Genomic DNA, 23,407 nt, shown 5'->3' on the forward strand with positions numbered 1-23,407 from the left:
GTCTTCCCAACAAGGAGAATCTGTTCCTAAGACAAAGCTCTCTGGAAGCTAATAATAACTATGTTGGAGCTGGCAGTTGCTTACCTGTTTTTAAAACTTGCAGTATAGGATAAATCTAAATTCCCTAGGAGGTTGAAAATTGGATTTGAAATAAACTCGGCTTCCTCTTTACAATTAGTCTGTCCATTTCAAAATCCTGGTTGTGTTGTTTTCAACTTTATCAGTAAGTAGTTCCTTAATTTTTGAGAAAATATTTAAAATTTCACTCCACCTTGGTGATAAAGATCTAAAATAGTGACTTTCCCTGGATTTCAGAATAAGCTTTTTTTCCCCTCCTGACAGGCAGGATTGAAGAAAAGCTGAGTGACTAGGTCTCTGAGATACCAACACAAGATTGATTGACACTGGGAACCCGGGACCTTTGGTATTTGTAGCCTAGAAAATATCCTCCAGATTTTGCGTGTTTTTGTAACTCTAATTCCAGGATAGAAAGACAATATTTTGGTCAGAATCAGGCTCTAACCAGTGAAGTGAATTGCTTCTATTTAGAAATTACGTAACGTCCATGTGGGGTAAATGGATGTAAATTGCACTTTCCTACCCAATAAAAGGGTAGAAATTCTTTCCACTGAGAAAGGATAGGCAGGGTGGGCATCCTTTCCCACCATGACAACCCTGCCAGCAAGGACTTTCTGGCTCCAGAGTACACCCTCAGGTGGGGAGCCTGGGTGAAGGACCGACTTCAAGGAAAAGCGCCCCCTAACGGCAGACCAGCTCCCCGCAGCAGTGAAGGATATTCTCACTCTTGACAGCCCATTGCACGTCCCAAAAGACACCTGGAAGTGAAGCTGATTTTATTTCCAAATAGAAAAAGATTATAGTATCGCATTGCTTAGAGCACTGAGAAAACAGGCAGGGATATACGACTGATCCTTGGTATTTATACATTATAAGTCAAAAGAATATCAAGGCAAAGTGAAGATAACGTAGAAAAGGACAATTTCTTTAAAAGGCCTTGTTCCCAATTTATAATTATTAGTTATAAACTTATTCCTGTCAACAGAACATATAAGAAAATAACAATGAGCTTCAATGTCCACTTTTTTATACATTTGAGGTTAGTCTACGTTCAATATTTTCAGTTACTTATAGTTGAGGGAAAGTGTTATTCAGGGACTAATAAATATTTTAAAAAATAGAAACATAAACAATACCGATTAATAAATTTACTGTTTTTCTTTGACTACAAATACCACTTTTGTTTAGTCTTAAACTATAAAATATACAGATATTCCTGTGTCTGTTTACAGATGGATGGATAACCCTACGTTTGTATCATGCCTCATAGTTTCTCCAAACATTTTCATTCACTTTATCTTCTACATACATTGTCTCCTGATTCTGGCAAGAAGAACCCTGTGGAGCCTCCAGGGCAAACATGGCTCACATTTCACACAAGCAGGAGGGATGCTGAGAAGCTTATGTAACTTGCTCAAGATGAAGCACTTAACTAAGATTTGGTGACTTTCATTTCAGTGATTGTTTTGCATTGTATCATGTTGCTTGACGATATTACATTGATAGTTGAAATATCACTGTCCACCTTAATTTATAGGATTCTCCTGATGAGGCTGCTTGACCTGATTCCTCTTTCAGCTGACCAGTCCAAGGGGCAGGCATTTTCTCTGATTTCACACGATTTGATTACTTCTGTCCTAAGTGAACAACCTAAGGTCCAGGTACGGAAAACATGATTAGAAAACACTTAGCCATTATATTACTGCAACAAAGAGCCACCTTTCACACCTCTCCAAGGAAAAAGAAACTTCAAAAAAGTCCCAAACAAAAACATCCTTATAATGCATGTTTTCAAGTCAAAACTGGATATTTTCTGTCTTCATTGTGAAGACTGTTGCTTGGACTCTTTCCACCTAAATACTTGTCAGACCAGAACTAAGGATCTCATTTGAGCCTTGAGGAAGCAAAGAGGACGAGACTCCAAAGCTCAACTTTCTGGATAGTGTGGATGATTCAGTGATTTCTTTTCTGCTTCTGAGTCAGTTGGCCAGGAGACCTGGATGTGATAGGGCTTCAGTTCCTCAGGAGGGATAAAATCTGGGGCGTCACTCATGAGGTCGTGCCCCCGGAAGGATTTCGGGAAGGCTATGACATCTCTGATGCTTGGTGCTCCAGTGACAAGGCATATCAGTCTGTCTAACCCTGTGAGTAAGAGACCAAGTTAACAAGTGAGCATGTAATCTAAGGCTGGGAGTGACTTAGTTTTTCTATAAAGTTGTCGGGAACTTTTAAATATGAATCTTGAACAAGTTGCGGCCAACCATAATCCCCTGCCTTTTCAGGGAACTTTTGTTTTGAGAGGTTCTTTTTATTTATTTAATTAAAGTTTATTGGTGTGACAATTGTTAGTAAAGTTACATAGATTTCAGGTGTACAATTCTTTATTACATCATCTATAAATCCCATTGTGTGTTTACCACCAAGAGTCAGTTCTCCTTTCATCACCATATATTTGATCCCTTTTACCCTCATCTACCACCCCGAGAGCTTCTTTTCTATCTCGTTTTAGAAAAACGCTCAGGACTAATACTGACATGCTACTGGGATTAACAGTGACAGCAGTTAATGCGTTCTTCGAAGGGCTTACTAAAGGTTGAACAAAATTAGGTGCTGTCCTAATAATTTTCCCCGAGAACACAGGAGTTCTCTGTTGTCGAGGGCCCATAATCTCGGTGAGCTTCCTAGAATTCCTCACATTCTTCTTGCCTGATAAAACAAGCAGGGTGAGCGACTGCAGCCATCAGATGGGCCCTGGCAGGTTCCTGTGTTCACAAGCGGAACCCGAGGAGGCAGCAGTGCTTTCCAGACTCGTCAATGTGTCTGAGCCCCGGGGATTTGAGCAATATTAACTTAAGACTGTGCAGTTTCATTCTATTAAAAAAACCTTTCAAATGCAAATTATCAGTTTAGTTTTTATAACTGGTAAAATGTTTTAAAAATATATCAGTGAAATGAAACCACAAACTTAAGTTCTTGTAGAACCCTTGGCTCGCCCGCTACCTTCATTATTTCTCCATCCGTTCCCATCAGCTAAGTGCCCACAGTTGAGACCTAATGCAATGGAATGAAATTTAACTTATAAAAGGACATGTTGTTTACCTAAGGCAATTCCTCCATGAGGGGGCGCCCCGTAATCTAAAGCCTGGAGCAGGTGGGAGAGCAATTTCACATCTTCCTGAAATTAAAAAAATAATTTAAATACACACTGAGGGTCCGCTAAGTGCCGCACAGTATGCTTAGGCACTACAGGGAAAATAGTCTAAAAACGACCGTAAGAGGTTTACAGTTTAGTAAGAGAATATGACAGTTCACCGATATTAAAACGTAGAGAAATGCTGGGTGCTCAGTAATGCAGCTGTTATTATACTGATAACGCAAACAGAGTAAGACCGAGCAAGGATATGGAGGTGTGGGCTCTGAAAGGTAGGGTGAAAGCAGGAAACCATCCTGTCACAGGGACCAAGGGAAGAGCACATTAGGAAGCAAGGGTCAGATGCTGCTGGGAGAGGTTGGACAGCTTGAGGGTCATCAGGCCACTGGGTTTGATGACTGCAAGTAACTTTTGTGGGCGACGCATGTAGAAACGTTGAAGTGTGTCTGAAAATGGTTCTCTAACCAACCAGGCTGCAGATCAGAATCAAATAGGGAGCTTTTAAGGGACAAATGCCAAAGCTTTTTCTTCTATTGGGCTGGGATGCAGCTGTCCGTGTGTTTTGTGTTCAGCGCCTTCCAAGTGATCCTGTTCTAACGTGCCGCAGGGCTGGGAACCACTGGCATGTAGGGAAGCAGCAGAAGCGATGTATTCTCACTCTTTTGAGAAGGTTGACAGTGAAAGGAATGAAAACATAGGCTGGAGAACTGATGACTGGAGCCTTAGACTTGGGGGGAGAAAAGTTAGGGGAGTTCACAATGTCCTTAACGCTAAAGGGGCATCTGGTGTTTGGAGTTCTGCAATGCTGCTCTCAAAGTTCTATCCCAGCTCAAGCCTGGGAGTCAGTCCCACAAAACGATCTTTCAGGGTCTGACTTTCTTCATCTTTTCTTTCCGGAAGCCTAGCCTCGCCTTCTGCAGAATCATCAAACTAGATTCTTAGCCCTGCTTCTGTACAGACTTTCTTTTCAAACTCCTGATGAACCCACTCTCTCACTAAAGTCTACCTGCTACCCCAAATACAACTAAAGTATTTCCTGGTAGTGATATAAAGTCATTTCAACCCCCCTCTCTTTCTTTAGCATTATCAGCATTTTCAGTCATTTCATTAGTTTTTGAGCAGTGTAGTGGTTGGGAGGTTGGGACCTTGGGATCAAGGGCAACCTGCTTGGACTCGAATCCTGGCTCTGCTTACTTCTGTGCTGTGACTTTGGGCAAATTCATTAATCTGCCTCAGTTTCTTTCTGAGGGCAGTAAAATGGGCAGAATAAGGGTATTTACCTCAAAAAGGGAGAATTAAATGTGTCAATGCTTACATAGAACTTCAGCAGTGCCTGGCATTAGTGCTTGCTAGCACTAATGAACAGCTATTACCATTGACTTTTCAAAGGCTTACACTGAAGTTAGAGAGAGAAGCTGGTACTATTCTCTGTCTAGTGAGTCCTCCACTCATGACAAGTTTTAATGATCAGACAGAACAGGCCCAGTCAGAAGACGATGTTACCTTCAGGACTGCTTCTAGGATGTGGTGCTGCAGCTGTGCCTCGTGAATCCGGATGGAACCACCTCCTATCTCACTGCCGTTTAAAACCAAGTCATAGTGTTGGCTACGGGCCTAGGAGAGTCACAAACCGTTACGTTAGAGAAAATTCCTGGCTCTCTCTTCTCTAACTGGAAGACGGAGCTACTTAGAGAAGGTTAACTACTGACTCCAACCCGACCATCTTTCCTGGGGCTCCCAGAAGTGGGTCAGACTGAAATCTGAAGTTCTCTGCCTTTGTTTCCACATTTTATTTGGAAGTACAGAGAAGGTACCTTTTCGGGCTCACTATATAGGAGGTGGATGTCATTGGGGTGGGGAGCAGTAAATGGGTGATGGGCTGACTCCAGTTCTCCGGGATTTTCCTCCTTGGGAAGGAAGAGTGGGAAATCCACCACCCAAAGGAAGGAGAACACAGCTGGATCTCGGAGCACCACTCCTCTTGCTTCTAGAAGGTCAGCACATTCCAGTCGTAATTTTCCCAACAAGGAGCACTGCAAAAAGAAGATGTGAACATTGAGTTAACCGCTGTGACTGAGCAGGCAGCAAATGACACAATATGGAATCTAAAGCCAGGACATTCTTGGAGAAAGGAGTAGCCAGTTAACAGAAGAGACACTCGAAGCTTCTCGGGAGACAAAGGTCTGAAATGATCTGACTGCAACGTGGTTGAGAACAATTGTCAGACTCAGCAACTGGGTGAGTAGCTCCTAACAGACTGAGAACACAGGCTCTAGAGCTTGACTCACCTGGGTCTGTATCACTAACTTCTCTGCACCCTTTTCCATAGTAAAATGGAGATCAAAGTATCTACTCCAAAAGACTTGTGACGATTCAGTAAGATAAAATATTAAGGTGCAATATGCACGGCAGGCATGACGGTTACTGTTTCCTCCCTGCTCCTGAAGGGTTGTGCACAGGACCTGATGAGAGCCTTGCACAGTTCATGTTCCGTAGATGTTGGCTGTTATTAGAAAGGCAATAGGGATTAGAGGGTAACTTAGGAGTGTGACTTCTGGAACCAGACTTTGAGAGTCAGAAAAAAAATTTTGGCTCCTCTGTTTCCCAGCTATATGTGTGAGCAAAATTTTAACCTTTGTGCTTCAGTGTTCTTATCTTTATTTACAATGGCAACAGTATCAGTACTCTCAAGAGGATTGGCATGAGGATTTAATGAATTAATATATGCACACAAAGTACAACAGTGCTGGGCAAACAGGAAGTGCTTAATAGGTGCTAACGGTGATGCATAGGGCTTCCCTGGAAAAGGGCACCTAGGAGAGAAACATGCCTGGAGACGTGTACAGGGTGTCACTTTGTGGCCTATTCTATCTCACATTTAAATATCCACAAGGCACTATCACTGTTACTATAAAGAAACCATGGCTGGCCCGGTGGCTCAGGCGGTTAGAGCTCCATGCTCCTAACTCCAAAGGCTGCCGGTTCGATTCCCACATGGGCCAGTGGGCTCTCAACCACAAGGTTGCCAGTTCAAAAAAAAAAAAAAAATTAAAAAAGAAACCATGCTGTAGTGCAAGAATGAATTTATGTCATGCTTAAAGTGTATTTTCAGGGTTCATGTTTGACTTTTATACCCCGTTTTGTCTATTTCCAATGATCTCTAAAGCTAGACGCAGTCTTCCATCTGTCTCCTGAAGAATGGTGACTCAGCCAGTGCATGGCACTCTCAGCATCTCCCAGCTGCTGGAAGAAGGACCCTGCCAGTAGCAGGTCAGGGCCAGGGCTGTCGGCCAGCCCAGCGGCCCTCCAGCAGTCTGTCTCTCTGCCACATTTTCGGGAGTGCATTATGTAGAAGTTAGCGGTTATCAGATTTTCCTAATCTGTAAAACCTCGAAAATGAAACTAATTTTTCATAGCTGCACCTGTGTGCCTTTCTTAATCAGAGCCAAATCAAATCTGTGTGAGCATTGCTCACGAAGGCTGGTAGCTGGTGCCAAAAACTCTAGTTTTCACACAGTGCATTATAAAGCGCTGCAAGATATTTATTCATATAAATATTCATATTCATAAAAATTCACGCAGAGCAGTTCCATTTAAAAGAAAATGAACAGCCAATTGCAAATGCGTGCTCTATACATAGGAAAAGAGAGCTTTATTCAGCCTGAACAGCCCAGCTGCTTGGAGGGAGTTTTTCTTACTGCTCTCCTGTGCTCTCCAGCGGTTAGCAGGACCACGTCCTCCTCTTGGATCTCCATCAGTCTGGTTAGGCCCAACCCTTGCTCCTCCATTATGAAGTTAGCAACTGGAGAATTCCAGTGCCTATTGGCTTTCAAGAATACGGGTAAGACTTCCTGTAATAAAGAAAAAGACTTATTCACATTTCTTTAAAATTGGGGTTGATTTATTTTTCGCGTCGTACAAAGATTTATTGTTCCCAACGGAAGAAAACCTATATGAGATTATCTCTATTTCTTCCCTGAACCCCTTCAAAATGATGCTAAAGGAATTTAAAAAGTAATCTCATCATAATGGGGGGAAAAAAAGGAATGAAGGGTGAGGAGGAATAATCAGATAAGAGATTTCTGCAGATTTTTGGCAGGTTGCAAGTGAATGGACTAGGAATGACTGAAGAAGCAAGATGAAGGAAGGTCTCGCCCAGAGAACAATGGAGCAATCTCAGCACAAGAAGGAACTGATTTTACCCAGCAGAATCCTAGAGATGTTCAGGACTCTTTCACAGCTTTCGGTCCCCAGGTTAATGACGAACAGCCCTACTGCTCAGCCTAATCTGAACCTAACCATTTACAAGCTCCTCCAGGAACCCTGTCCTCCCGACCAGCTTTACAAACACCTCATTCTTAAATGTGTATAGTCAACAATCATTACACATTGAAGAAACTCTGCAATATTAGAAAACACACAGGGGTGGCTGGTTAGCTCGGTTGGTTACAGCATGGTGCTAATAACACTAAGGTTGCCGGTTCGATCCCCACATGGGCCACTGTGAGCTGCGCCCTCCTTAAATAAAGAAACAAACAAACAAACAAACAGCCACAGACACACAACCAAGATAAACAGAAGAAGGAACCCAAGTGGAAAGAGATACTTTAGAGACCAAAAGAAGGCTTGAACCTCAAAGGCACTCAAAAATATATTTTTATCAATCAAACCAGAATAAAATGCAGTGAAAAGAAGCAAGAAAGAGCTACTGGAAATAAAGATATGTTGCCAAGAAACCAAAAAACAAACAGAAAAAACTCCGAAGAGTTGAAGAAATGTCGCAGAAAGAATCAAAAAGACAAAGTATGGGAAAGGACCTAGGAACAAAAGAGACACGCAAGCTACAAAAAGAGGTCCAACATACAGCTAAGAGAAATCCCAAAAAGAGAGACTAGAGAAAATGATGAGGTCAGACTGACAAAAGAATTTTGCACCCATGAAAGACATGAGCCTCAGTGTGCTGGAAGGGCACTTCAAGTGTGCAACACACTCAATGAAAGAGGACCCAAAGCTACACAAACTGTAAATTCATACAAGAATCAGACTTCAGTAATAGCAGATATAAGAAAATAAAGCAGTGCCTTCAACGAGTTAAGGCTGTACTGCTAATACAGTGGCCAGTCACATGCAGCTATTTAAGTTAAAATGAAATGAAATTAAAAATTCTATTCTTCAGGCATACTAGCCACATTTCAAGCATTCAATAGCTACACTGACCACTGGCTACCATATTGGATAATGCAGCGATGAAATATGTCCATATTACAGAAAGTTCTTTTGGACAGCACTGTTCTAAAGGGGTGTTACTGCCCATGTGGAATTTTATACTAAGAAAAATTACTAATCAAATGTGAGGATTTGAACATAAAGAAATGTTTAGACATGTAAGGATTCAGAAAGTTTCTCTCTCACATTCATCCCTTAGGAAGTTACTGAGGGTATATTCCAGCACAACCGAGAAAGAGGAAGAGATGGGATCCAGGAAAAGGGTGGCTTCAATGCAGAAGAGGAATAAGAAAGGTCCAGGAGGAGTAACTACGTAAGGCCTGTGTGTGTGCGCCTCATCTCTCATCATAGGAAGTTAACAGATAAAGTTTAAAATGGATACTTTTTTTTAAAAGGCAGTATGTAGACATATTTCTGTAAAGAGACATTCTGGTATGGGACTGGTAAGCAAACACTGTGTTTCATTATTAACCCTTCTTTACTATTGGTTTATTTTACTGTGTGCATGCACAGTATATTGCTGAACATTAATAAACACAACAATTTAAGCCAAATTAAGTTAAAGCATGATTTAAAAAAATAAGTAGTACCCGTTTCTTATATAAAAATTCAGAAAATTAGGAAAGTAAAAGACAAAAGAGGAGAAGAAAGAGTAGAAGAAGAAGAAAATGTAATAATAGTCCCACCAACTAAAGGCTGCCAAGTTAACCTTAAAGCTTATTTCCTGGTCCTGTGGTTCTTAGGTACAGATTTCAAATACTAGTAAAATAAAAATAAACAAAATTGGGAGATAGAGGGTTGCCAGTTTTGAATTTTATCAAGAGTATAAAACAAACCCCAAATAATATCTATTACTATCATTATATAAAAGAAAGAATATTTCTACAGGAAAAAAACATGAAGTAAAGGATAGTCCTTTAAATTCATTTAATTTCATGAAAAACATTTTGTTTCCCTGACTTCTCCATTTTGCCTTGACCCATTTTGGAAACCACTATCCTAATTTTTCTTTCTTATTGAAAAGTCCCGTTGAGCTTGAATTGAGGTAAAAGGTTTGGGATATGACGTTGGTAGAGGTGGGTAGTCCATTTTCAATACACAAATAGTGTGTCTACATGGTTATGGCCACTGCATATGTAATTCTGTATTCTCCTTTTATTATGAACACTTGCCCCATATTACAAACTTGTAGGAGACAAGAGTTTTAAAAAGAAACATTAGTATCAATTCCCTTAATTCCTTAATTTATTTCATCATTTCCATATGGTTTCATTTTATTCCTATTATGAATGATACTGTGATGAATGATATTGTGATAAGCACAAAGTCTCCTCATATTTTGGATGCTTTCTTTAAAGTGTATTACAGAAAATTACTGACTCAAAAAAGCATGGCTGTTTTTAAAGTTATTGATTCCAAAGTGGCCAAAGCAATTTACACTTCCAGTGACAATGGAAGACACCCATTTGCCAGTCCTGCTGCTCCCGATTTTAACCATGCCAAGAACACAGAATCTGTGTATCAGAGGTGTATTCAGAATGTTTAAAAAGGGTATGGGAAAAACAGTGAATACAGGGCCCTGCCACACTTTCATCCCAACCTTGGGCACATGGGGCTCCAGCTATTTTCCTAATTGGATTAAAAGTACCACTGTTCAAGAGTCTATGTTGACCTTTCACATTCGGATCAATGGTGAATTCGACTAAGTTGAAGTCTTAGAATTATACCCCGGGGTAAGATTAAGTTTAAAAACAAAAAGAGGAAAAGTAGAAAAATGATCTGAAACATCAAGAACCTCAACACTAATGATGGCGTAAGAGCTCAAGCAATTATTAGTTAGTTAAAAATACTGAATCCCTAAAAGACAGGAAAAAAGCCTGCTCTAATTAACTCCTTACCTGATTAAAATGATCAGCTGCAAATTTCCTAATGGGCTCAATGTCTTTCCTTTTTAAGTATTTCTGGTGAAAAAAAATCAAAGTAAACTCATCAATATGACACTTAGCTTCATAAACATGTTTATGATATCAAATGGGATACAAATATAGTTGGTGTCTTTCCATCACAATAGTGGGATTCAGTAAAAATTTAATTCGTGCTGCCAAATGACAGCATTTTAAAACTTGTTACAGGGCTTATTTTTTTACAATTATGCAGGTCTCATTAGTAATCGCTGTGAATGTATTCTGTGTAATATGCATGATAAAGGTTCAAAACAAATCTTTACAGCTGGATTGTGAAAGAAAAAATAACTTTCAGATCAGTAAAATGATTCAGAATTTTATTCAGGCTTATTTCAAGACTCCTTAAAATTCTTTAACTTTTTAAAAATTATCTCAGTGTCTTTCTAAGTGAGACACTATCATCATAACTAATATTCATGGGGCACTCAACTGGCGATGGAAGATACAAAAAGGTGGGAACAGGGTTCCCAACCCAACGGTTCTTATCATCTACGTGAGGAAGGATGGACCTTCTCTGATTGGAGTAAACAATACAAGCAGCATATGTTATGCTGAGCTCACCTGAGTAAGTTCATTATGTCTGGACTGGAGTATGGACTCCAAATTACTTTACACTGAACATATGAGGTGAATAAAAAGTAATGAGACTGAATTCTTATCCCCATTTTGAATATACTTAATATGCTTATATATCCAAATGAGCAGTCTTTCAAAATAGTAATCTTTTTCAAAAACCAACATACAAGGGTTGGGCTAGGGTAAGCTAAGCCTTTGAACAAACTGAGGCTGGAGACAGAATGTGAATACTATTTTATGCTCATCAATGGTGGAAGTGATCCCAAATGAAGTACAGGAGTACTCTGTAGCATTGTTTAGAGGGAAAAAAAGCTCTATCTAGATCTTGAGTAAAACTCATATCCATAAGGTTTGATTGCTTTCTACTTATAGTTTTAGGAACACTGTTAGACTTAAAATATATATTTTCATTTAAAAAGAATTGTTCTTTCTGAAGTTTAAATGCGCCCATGCTGAACATCCCAAATATACATTCTAGAGACAGCCCAGAACTATGTTTCGCTTACCGCTCCACCAGGGACACGTATGGCTTTGACAGCTCCCTGGGGTTTACTCAGTGCATCCCGAAGAAATCCAACCTCAGTGTTTCTGAACACATCACTGATATCTACAATCTGGAAAATGGGTCAAAAGCAAGGTAACTAAACGTGAAGTCATTTTTATCTCAAAACATTGTACAAATAAGATTTTAGAGAAGAGAGCAGACCTTGTTAACATTTATAGAGTGCAGTTAACCATGGGTTGGACACTATGGCAGGTGTTAATGTACTAATATATTGCTCATTAGTATTTGTTTTTTGTTTGTTGGTTTGTTTTTAAGATTTTTATTGGGGAAGGAGAACAGGACTTTATTGGGGAAAAGCGTGTATTTCCAGGATTTTTTCCAAGTCAAGTTGTCCTTTCAGTCTTAGTTGTTGAGGGCGCAGCTCAGCTCCAGGTCCAGTTGCTGTTGCTAGTTGCAGGGTGTGCAGCCCACCATCCCTTGCGGGAGTTGAACCGGCAACCCTGTGGTTGAGAGGACACTCTCCAACCAACTGAGCCATTCGGGAGCTCAGCGGCAGCTCAGCTCAAGGTGCCGTGTTCAATCTTAGCTGCAGCGGGCTGAGCCCACCATCCCTTGAGGGACTCGAGGAGTTGAACCGGCAACCTTGTGGTTGAGAGCCCACTGGCCCATGTGGGAATCGAACCGGCAGCCTTCAGAGTTAGGAGCATAGAGCTCCAACCACCTGAGCCGGCTCATCAGTATTAATTTATTCCATCTGTAAAACAAGAGTGTGAGGTAGGCACTCTTACTGTCCCTATTTAATAAATGAGGAAACCAAGGCACAGAAAAGGAAATAATCTGCTCAAGGTGACAAAGCTAGTAAGTGGGAGAGCCAGAATTTAACCCAGGCAGTCTGACTTAAGAACCACTAATCCATATTACAAAAGAACCAAGGATTGGTAAGTTGGCAGCTGAAAGTAGGCAGTGATGACTTTTTGTGTATTCCATTTTTTCATTCTAAGAACTGAGCACTGCCTATTCACAGGTCAGGAGGAACTCAGTTTCTATGGAAATTGCAGTGAGAACAGATACAGAACTGTCACCAGTGTCACAGACAAAGGGGCGTTGCTTTCTACAGCAGATGATGAGCAGCTCGCTAATGGGAACTGCTCTGTGGACACTCCACCCTTACCCTTAGTTAAACATGCATGGATCTTAATAATTTGAATAAACATTTCTGTATGTTTGAGCTCTTTGAAAACCCGGGGAAAAAGAATAACTCTTAATCATCTGCTTTCCAAGTGCCATTTTAGCTTAAGAAAAATCAAAGAGGAAAGAATAGGGTTTTTTCCTTTCAAGTTACTATTCATGCTCTTATGAGAACCTTGCTCTTGGAAATGAGTCTTGGAATACAGTAGTTAGAAAAGAGTATTATAATGCTAACACAGTATTATCCTCTCCTGCTACATACATGTAGCTTCATAACAAAAACGGTAAGCTAGGTGCTGGCCCAGTGGCTCAGGCGGTTAGAGCTCCACGCTCCTAACTCCAAAGGCTGCCGGTTCGATTCCCACATGGGCCAGTGGGCTCTCAATCACAAGGTTGCCAGTTCGATTTCTCGAGTCCTGCAAGGGATGGTGGGCAGCGCCCCCTGCAACTAAGATTGAACACGGCACCTTGAGCTGAGCTGCCGCTGAGCTCCCAAATGGCTCAGTTGGTTGCAGTCTGTCCTCTCAACCAAAAGGTTGCCGGTTCGACTCCCGCAAGGGATGGTGGATTGCACCCCTGTAACTAGCAACAGCAACTGGACCTGGAGCTGAGCTGCGCCCTCCACAACTAAGACTGAAAGGACAACAACTTGACTTGGGAAAAAAGTCCTGGAAGTACACACTGTTCCCCAATAAAGTCCTGTTCCCCTTCCCCAATAAATTAAAACAACAACAACAACAAAAAACCACAGTAACCTAAAGTAACCACAAAAAATATGATAAAACAGTGTGTGTGACTGGTTGTAGATTTCAAAGTGGTTCTAAAGACTGCAGGACTTTGGGGGCAGAGACCTGGAAAGGTGACAAGAAAAGTACCTTCATCCCAAAGCGAGTATCAGGCTTATCAGTTCCATAGCAGGCCAACGCCTCAGCAAAAGTCATAGAAGGAAAAGGAACCCCCAAAGGGCTTTTGTCATCGGGCCAGGAATGCTGGAGCAAACCCTCAATTAGTCTCTGGATCCCAGTCTGGTCTACAAAAGACATCTCTATGTCAATCTGAAACCAAATAACATATGGAAACGAACTTGAATAGCCACAATATTAATATGTATGCATTTATATATTTCTCTGGTTTCAAGTTACCATAGGATTCTGTACGTAACACATGAGGGAACAAATATTATTGTACATCTGTTTTATGTCAGGTACTGTGCTAATGCTTCAAATATATCAACTTGTTTAGTTTCCATGCCTATCTCACAGCTTAGGACTCAGAGGCTAAGTAACTTGCCTCTGTATGTGTAGTTAGTAGTGAAGCTACATTTGATCGCAGGTCAGTCCACCTTCGAAGCTTATGATTTTTGTGCTTCACCACACTGATTAATATGCTATCATACAGAAATTAAATCATAATAGTTCTGATGAGCCCACAGATTAGAGAAATAGATTAAATATCAACAATATACAGAATTGTTGGTTCTTAATGCAGAAGAGATATTTTGAGAACTTTATCACATTGTGACCATTAAAACACTATAGGAATCTCTGGCAGTCCTTAATTGATAACCATGTGCCTTATAAAAAGGACACATGCAATAGATCAAACATTAAATAAATAATGCGTCAACTGCAGGTTAGTATCATTAAATATCTAGTGGGTAAAATGTAATGAGAAGTAAAGTATATGTAATTACTCTCCGGGCCTGGAAATACTTGGCCTTGGCAAGGCTGAATCAGTAAGAGACGAGTGAATATAACATAGTACCTGAGTAAACTCGGGCTGTCTGTCTGGTCTTGAACCTTCATCTCGGTAACATCGGGCAACCTGAAAATACCTACAATTGAAAAATAGCATTAATTGAATCATGATTCTAGGAAGACATATATTTCCACAAAAGTTCAGGGCAATGAAGCTATGACATAAATTAATGATACCTAAAGGACATGAGAAATTTTAAAATCCTTCGTGATGCTCTAATCAGATACATAGCTAACCCATGAGAACTGAACTATACATTGCTTTAGAAAGAGACAAGGGCACCTTTGGCTATTCACATATTAGATGGGCATGCAAGGCAGTCCAAGCTTCTTTCTACACTCTTTAGCTTGGGCCAAATTGGAATACATATTGCTCCATGAATACACTTGAGCTTTCCTGGGCTCTACCATCCCACTCATCTTCATCGGCTGAAATGTAGCTCTGTCCCAGAAGGCCTCACTGAAAGTTTTTCATGATATTTCCCAAGACAACATAATTTTGAATTTCCTGCTACATACCAGCATAGAGCTGGCCATCCAATACATCTTTACTAAATAATGACTACAAATGTTTAGGGTATTTTGCAAGTATTTTTCAAATTCTCCATTTTCTAATCTTCTTTTACGAGATCAGACAATTTTTCCTTCCCCCTCCCCTTTCTTTTTCTGACAAGCATTTGCATAATGAACGCTCACCTGTCTATACCACCAACCATCAGAAGCTGCTTAAACTGTTGAGGACTCTGAGGGAGAGAATAGAACTTCCCTGGTTCCCTGGATGGTATTACAAACTCTTTTGCACCCTTTTAATGAGAGGAAGAGCAGAGATATCATTAAAAAAGCAATCCCAAGAACTGGTGGAAGTTGATTCTTCAGCTCATCAATGAAATTAACTAACGAGCATAGTTCCCACCATGACAGATAATTTCTTGCTCATCTTTTAGTACCCCAAAAAGCTTGCACATAGTAGGCTTTAAATAATGTTTGGACATAGTAGGCATTAAGTGAATGCTTGCTGAAATGAATTCCCAGTTCTGTTACTAGCTAAAAGAATTTTGTGCATCAATTCCTATTCAAGTATTTCCTAACTGCTTTTCTAAATTATAGTTTTATAAGTCCATAGGTTGTATAAATAGATTAAATATCAAGGTTTAAAAACGTCAGTTATTAACAACGGATTTATGTTTAAGGAACCAATTCATTATTGATTTGCATCTATAATCCTCAAGGGAAAGAAAACTCAAGTAGAATAATTTTCTCAACTCTTAAAAAAAAAATCCCAGTTAAAGTGACCATTCTCAGGCAGTTAAATAAATAAAAGAAATACAACCATGTGATTATAAAAGGAAAGCAGTCAGTTTTATAACAAACAGGACATTAGCAGGCTGATTTAGGGAATACACATACCCCTGGCGTCCTCTTAAACAGTGTTGGTGTTTCTACATCCACAAACCCTAAAAAGAGAAACATCTGAATTTACCAGATAGGAATTTGTCAAATAGGATGTCTGTGGTCCAGTCCCACAAATCTGAGGCTCCTGTTTAATTAGGAATCTTGACTGAAATAAGTTACCAAGCCTACAGATGCTGGTTTCTACAAACCCAAGAAGGAAGCTGAAGATTTTCCTAAAATCCTATTCTGTTCATAAAGCTTATAATTTTCCCATGAAACAATTCTAACTATTTGATGGATTCTTGTCTACTGAACTGTTCTGGTTTTCTAAATGTTCTGCTAGTGTAGTAAAAATAACAAATATAGTTGGAAAAACCCCAGGACCGATTAAAGAGTTTAGTTCAATTCACATGACATTTCTGAGCTCACAATAAATGACATATAAATGTGATAAAAAATTAAATATATATATACCTAACAAGCCAAGGGCCATCCTACCTTCACAGGGGATGGGAAATACTTAATGTAACAGGCACTATCACCTTTAAAAGGCTGTATTTGTGACCTAGTTAGGAACTAAATTATGTACCAGGACAAAACACCTGGATGTCAACCTTCAAAAACTGCTTTACACATTCAGTGAATTCCAGACCTCTGGCAACATCTGACCTAGTGATGCTAAAGAGAGGATATAGTAGAACTGCTGAATAAAACCGAGGAGGTGCCAACAAGCTCAAAAGAGCCTGCAGGCATTCCCCTTACCGTGTAGATTACAGAGATATTCCCGCATTTTCATGACCATCTGGGACCTCAGCCGTAGGTTACGCTGCATTTGGAAACTACGCAAGTCTAAGTAACGATACTGCAAACGAAGAGCCTCTGTTTTCTAAACAAATGTAAAGATTTTTATGTTTAAATATTTTTCAAATATTAAAAAGATATTTACTTTAGATAGAGTTTGAATTTCCAAAAACTTTAGCTCTAAAGCTTCCAGCGTTTGTGTATACACTGCCATCTTTAATTCCTACGATGTCTAAGTTGTTACTAGGACAGATTCTACATTTATTACTACTCATCATTATTAGCATCACCCTTCACCTATTGAAGTTTGCCTTACTACGCATATATCCATTCATGCAGGCCTGTCCTTGAGTCTTGATTTCAAAGATCTTTGAAAAATAAACACTGGAGTCAAAAACAGCTATGACTTTATCCCCTGAATGGGACTACAAGTGTAAGGGAACAGCAGAAGACTCTCCACGTCTGTGCTTATAGGAACACAGTGCGGTTTGCTTATTCTCGAGGCTGCATCCCTCTTTGTGCTGACTTTTAAAAAAAGTAATTCCTAACTGCTTTTCTAAGTCAAACTGTAGTATTATAAGTCTGCAGATTGTGTAAGTAATTAAGTATCGAGGTTTAATTTAATTAAACTCCACACCTTTCTCTGGAATAGCTTATATCTTTGATACTCAAAATAGAACTATCTGTCACTTCTCTTTCTGAAATCTTAACTGTGTATTTCCTTTTTTCTATCTCATAACGAGATCACCTCTAAATATATTATTTTTTCCAATGAAAAGATTAGTATTGGGAACTTAAGTATCGGGATCTTAAATGTAAGACTAAGAGGCTTTTGCAATTAATTAAAAATCCCTTTATAGATCAGTTTACAAATTAGGACTACATAGGTCTACAACTGTTAAATAATTGTGACAAAGCTAAAAATCATCTGGGTGCACTTACCCAGTGCTATCTAGCTTCTTCAACCCCTCAATCTTTGGTGAAGAGCATTCTCAATTACAGTAATCATATTTATATGGTTGGGAAGTCACGCCAACCTCTTCCCACTGTTAGAGGCTTAAACTTAGTAGATGAAGGATCTCCTATATCATTGGGCCATTTCCAAGCTAGACAGAAATTACTTTTCAAAATGTAAAACAATAACAGCAAAAAAAGTAACAACCTAACACCCTGAGTCTTAACGACATAACCATGTTTCATTCAAGCTGTCTGAAAAAACAGTCTGGGTGTTTAGGAACTGGAAGCTTAATGAATCGTCACCGTTTATGAACAGTTCACCAAGAAATTTTAGATCTAACAGAACAATTCATGATACATCGGTAACAAAATGCTTCATGTTCTAGAAGTTAAAGTTTTTCTTTAAAAAACTCTGAAAACACTTCACTGGTCATCAACATTTTCTAGATTGCTCTACTAGTAAAGGAGGATGGCACCTTCACAAAGTCCTTAATTTCAAAGGGCAGCTTCTTGCAGGAATTCAGAAGTTCAGCTGTCTTAACCTTGATTTCAATCTCACCTGTTGGCATTTTCTTAAAGAGAAAAAAAAAAAAAACTATTTTCAAAATCACTCATCAGGACGTACACAGTGAACATTTGTAAAACGTGACTTATTTACATATGTAAAGTGTTCAGTGCTTACAGCATATAGGTTTAAATGTCGATGCATGACTTTGACATTCTTTTGCATATTTGGCTGGTGTGACTCATCATTAACAAATATTTTAACGTGTATATTAATATAGGCGTGTGTGTCTGTAGTGAAGATCTTGAAATCTAAGTTCATTCATAGACATCACAGAGCTTTAGTGCCTGATCTCCAGTAGGTGCTCAGCCTCTGTGGCCTAAATGTGGAGACAGTGCAAATGTTTGTAGGGAAAATTCACACAGACAGGGTCAAAACTACTAACTGGATTCTCTTGTCCTGGAGGTCTGGAAATTACTGTCCCAGATACTTTCACCACAGATTCCACGGGGGCTTCACATAAAATCTTCTTTACAGAAGCAGCCGACTACAAAATAAAAGGGGAAAACAGTTCCATGAAACAAATGAGCTTAAAGGAATCTGTAGTAACTACAGTCTACGGTTTAGAAAAATGTTAGTACTCATATAGCATAACTGCCATAAATACTGGTGCTGCCATTAATGACTTTATTAAAGAATTTGGTAAATTTCACCCCCATTTTGACTCCATTTAATACAGCAAGTCAAACTCTTAGTTAAGAGTTTTAAATTTTTTTCCTTAAAGGAAAATAAGGAGAACAATTAATGCAAACAAGTGCCACATACTTTGAAGCCAGCTGTCTCCAGGGTTAGTCTTAGGGGCAGTTAAATCCAGGAGCAATAATGGAGTCCAAAGAGAAAGGAGTTCTCCTGGGTCAGCTATGCTCATCTCTGGACCCTGACCCCTGAAAGATAATTCACCGCTCTGTACTTATTTCAAAGAGTACAGAGCTGAGTAAATCATATTTTTCTTAGGCATACAAGCATTTGTAAACATCACTACAGTAGAAACCAATGTTACCCAACAATCACAATGATACTTTTTAAAATTTTAATGGTAATTATTTTTTGAGCAGGAAGTACCTTCAGATGGCTCAAAATTCAGAGAGTACAAATAGATACACAGTGAAAAGTCTCCTTCCTATTCTTGTCCTCCAGCTCCTTACTTCCTCTCCCCAGAGGCACTCAGTGTTACCAGATACTCATGTATCCTTCCAGGGCATGTCACAAGATACACACATACATGTCCCTTTTAATACAGATAAGTATCCAGTTTTTTCTGTCTAACAATATACTTGGGTCCCCCCCCCCACGTTGGTATTTAATGAGCTTCCTTTGTCTTATTTCTATGGCTATAAGGATATACAATTTTTGATACCAGTCTCTTATTGGGGAACATCTAGGTTCCCAATTTTTTTCCTATTAAAAATAATCCTGCAATGAATAATGTATTTATGTCACTTTGAGTCTGTGTAAATATAGGTATAATTGGTTAGAAGGGGAAGGAATGGTTCCAAGGACATACGCGTTTTTAATTCTGGTACTGCCAAACTGCCCTCTGCAAAGTTAGTACCAATCTGCACCCCTCCTGGAAAGTATGGGCACTTGTGTTCCCAAAGTGTGCTGTCAATCCAGTGTGTCAAAAATTACAATTTGGTGTGGTTATAATTCACAGTTCTCTATCTATGAGTGGGGTTGGACATATTTTCAGATGATTATAAGCCATTTATATCTTCTTTCCTATATTTTATGTTCATATCCTGGGTTCATATTTCTACTGGGTCGCTGTTTTTTGTGTGTTTTTTTAAATTGATTTGTAGTAGACTTTTAAATATTAGAGAAGTTAGCCCTTTGTTTTGATGTGCTCATTAACAAATATTTATATTTATACAGGTGTGTGTGTCTTGATATTGCTTATATTTTTTTATTTTTAATTAACTTCTGAATTTAAAACCTCAAACATACTTATGCTTACTCTACTTTCAGTAACCCTAGAAAACTTATTACCTCATCCTGGGGAATGACAACTTGAACAAGCCCGTGGAAATCTCTTAGGACCAGGAAGATGTTTTGCCTGATTAATGAAGAAAATGAGCATGTTACAATAAAATCTCTGAGCCCCAAATTTAAGCAGTCAAAACACATTAAACAAGCAAAAACCCGTACAATTTCTCACATCCTTTTAATAATAATGATGTGACTTCATTAGTTATAGTCACGAAATTTTCTATGTAGCTTATTAATGAAAACAAGACTTCATTTTCAATTTCAATTTTTAGCTATATATACAGCTTACTAATGTTATTCAGATGGCTTACTAATGAAGGGAAACATTTAAAATTTTTAAAAAATTTTATTGGCTTAAGTCTTTATAAGAAAATTTTATTATAATAAATTTGGAAACTTTCCACATTAAAATTCAAGATAATATTTTAAAATATTAGAAATATCTGATTGGTGATTTTTGAAATACAGCAACATAAAGTATTTTCCTAAAAAATGATACAATCTAAAATTTTCTAGAAGTCCAACTACTAATTTAATACCTCTATACCCCATTGAAAGCTCCCCCAAATCCCAACATTTTAGCATTTAACCTACATTTCTCACACTTTCCTTAATACTAAGAAGAGGTTCAGAAAGCCTCCTGAGATTTTGAGTTGAGAAGATAAAATCAACAAATTTATGGGTCAAATATCCATCCATTTTGGACATGTGCTTTAGAAAGGTCACACAATCTATGTACTTTGGATCTCTTCATTGTGAATTAGTATACTATTCAGACATGTTCTGGATTACAGAGTGAAAAACAAATGGACTCTTAAGGAATCTTTGTTCTCTACCTAAATTTAGTATAAAATAAGCTTTTTCATGCTCTGGAAGTTCACGACCTGACTCATTCGCAATTACTGGTCCTAGGGACTGTTAAACAAAAATTTTAACTTCTATGGTTGAAAGTATTTTTAAAAGAAAGGGTTTATTAGGCCATTGCTTCCCAAAAAACAAAAAAAAACAACAACAAAAGACTGGTCTTGGAGCACAAAGTCTAAACCATGGAGCACGAAGTCTAAACCACCGGCAGCACAGCTAGGTAGACAGACAGCTATGTCTGTCATCCCAGAGTTTTGCAAGCGGTTTTACATATCAAGTAGGGGGAAGAAAGATGTAAGCCATTATGAAAGAATTGGCATTAGCTATAGACAAAGAGAATGAGAGAAGGTGAAGCGAGCTAGTTGTGGGATCGGCACAGAATCCGTAAAACTCATGAGTAAACAAGAAACAGAGGCTCCTGGGGTTTAACAGTGCCTGGCTTTATTCACTCTTTTTAGATAATCTCGGATATTAACCTGGAAGTTGATTAATAATTCCAACGTACAGTAAAGGAGTGTGAGCAGTCTTTTGTTGGTTTTGAACTACAGTGGTTAACGGATTAACCCCTTTTGGTTTCTTCCTTCCACCCTCCAGTCTGCTGTATTTAGTTTAGGATGTCTCAGAATTTTTTCCTTGTCAGGACTCTTCAATCTTGGTAAACCAAGGGACATTCCAGTTCATTGGTGGGTCACACTTCATTATTATACCCTTCAACAGATGTCACTGGTACTTACTCAGTGACACTATTTGCGTCTTTCAAAACAAAACTGAAAATTCAATGAATCGTAAGACTCTTGCAGGAGTTGCAAAGTTTTTATTTTCCTGACTGGTTGAAAATTAATAAAGGTTTGGCATTGCCTTGGGAAAACAACACCATGCTTTTTGAAACCATCTGTCTCAACTTACCTTCGGTATTGAATCCATCCACACAAGGTGACTTCTTGGCCTAAGTGAGAAGAACGCAACTCTCCACATGTGTTGGTCCGGGCAACAAAGCTACTGAATTCTTCAAAAAAGAAAAAAAAAAGCAAGAGTAAAAATATATCATTTGCAAACTGCTTAAAAATAAAGACTCAAATCACATCATTTTAGGTATTTCATGTCAATGGATAAAATTTGTAAAGTAAGTCAAAGTATGTCATTTGATTCAATCACTGTTAAATTTACCTGCAAATGTGTCAAAAGCCAAGTGAATAATTATCTTAATGTCCATTTTTGCCTTGTTAGGAAATCTAATTTGATCACCCAGCGTTTGCATTGACCAAAAATTATTCTATTCTTAATAGTGCACATTTCTTCCCCAATGAAATAGGATCTTAGGAATCACGGAAGTTTGATGGTGCAGTAGCTAAGTTTCACTATGAATCTAGAGTGAAAGTCACTCATACACTGAGAAAACACTACTCAAAGTATTCTCAACTGTGAACGAATTCTTGAGGCTTCTTATTAGTAGCATCAGCTGAAAGGAGAATAGCCTACCTATGTGAGTACTTGCATTTTTAAACTCCGGGGGGAAAAAAAACTACATTGTAAGAAAGGAAGACAATGAATGATCTGCTTCTACACATAAGGCCATCCAGTTAAGACGAGGCGCAGAATGAAGTAAGAGTCGTCTGGTCGTCGAGGACAGAGGAAGTGCTGTCAGAGGACAGAGCCCCTCACTGCATTCACCTGGAATTCTCCTCTGTGAACCCAGCACCAGACGTCTGGAGAAAGGCCCCCCGATCAGCTGGGGGATCCTTCCGGTGGGTGTGGCTAAACCCCTGTTGAGCCGATTTAACCAGCAGAACATGTTGGAGCCGCAGGCTGGCGAGAGACGCCCACGAATCCCTCACTGCCGGTGTTGGATGGTGGTCAACGATCAGTTTTGGAAATACACGAATCGCTTAAAATGCTAGCACTTCCCCACTCTCTTCTCCAGTATGTAAGCCCTTCTCCGCCGAACATGCGAGTACACGTGTCTGAAGATTGGATGGATCGGCCAGGTCTTTGGGGCCCTTGGGGAGTGGGTAGGGTTGCATCAGTTTCCACTTATATAGTAACAAACGCCGCCGCCGCCAGAAGTGCGAGAACGATTCTACAGCAGCGCAAGGCGGGACCCGCGAGCGCGCAGACACCGAAGGGGCCTGTCATCGGACGCACGCCCTTCTCGTTCACGCTTCCCCGGAGGTTCCCGCGGGCAGAACCGGAAAACAGAGGAACTCAGCCTCGCGTTTCAAAGCTCCGAGACCTGGCGGCCCACTGCCGATCTTCAGAAAGAAGAAGGAGGGCAAATCCCAAACGTTCTGAGGGCCGGAACCCACACGGAGATGGCCGGGTAGTGGTGGTGCTGGTGGTGGTGGCGGGGGAATGAAGCGCACCTCAAACTGCCCGGCGAGCACCCAAGATTGTGGTGAA

At 39.5% G+C, this 23,407-nt stretch overlaps 1 protein-coding gene across 1 annotated transcript; it reads right to left on the reverse strand.

Annotated features, from left to right (window-relative positions):
• Positions 1-818: 818 nt before the first annotated feature.
• On the reverse strand, positions 819-23,404 carry DARS2 (aspartyl-tRNA synthetase 2, mitochondrial). The gene is made up of 17 exons (XM_081025356.1): positions 22,682-23,404; positions 21,917-22,016; positions 20,147-20,213; positions 18,546-18,647; positions 18,072-18,167; positions 16,600-16,723; positions 15,853-15,899; positions 15,142-15,248; positions 14,453-14,522; positions 13,564-13,743; positions 11,502-11,609; positions 10,354-10,416; positions 6,928-7,080; positions 5,044-5,262; positions 4,733-4,843; positions 3,178-3,253; positions 819-2,220 (listed from the first exon to the last, which is right to left on the reverse strand). The coding sequence occupies exons 1-17, from the start codon at positions 22,800-22,802 to the stop codon at positions 2,006-2,008; spliced, it is 1,959 nt and encodes a 652-aa protein (XP_080881482.1). The 5' UTR covers positions 22,803-23,404; the 3' UTR covers positions 819-2,005.
• Positions 23,405-23,407: the final 3 nt, after the last annotated feature.

The sequence above is a fragment of the Rhinolophus hipposideros genome (assembly GCF_964194185.1).
Source record: "Rhinolophus hipposideros genome assembly, chromosome: 19".
NCBI lineage: Eukaryota > Metazoa > Chordata > Mammalia > Chiroptera > Rhinolophidae > Rhinolophus > Rhinolophus hipposideros.

Bases quoted from the DNA above. Each gene is read 5' to 3' on its own strand.
- DARS2 (XM_081025356.1), bottom strand. From the start codon at position 22,802: ATGTTCTGCTGGTTAAATCGGCTCAACAGGGGTTTAGCCACACCCACC. The intron at 22,017-22,681 runs GTGAATGCAGTG...TCTTTTTTGAAG, and splicing joins TTCACAGAGGAGAATTCCAG to AATTCAGTAGCTTTGTTGCC. The intron at 16,724-18,071 runs GTGCCATCCTCC...ACATTTGTTTAG, and splicing joins AAATTAAGGACTTTGTGAAG to AAAACAGAGGCTCTTCGTTT.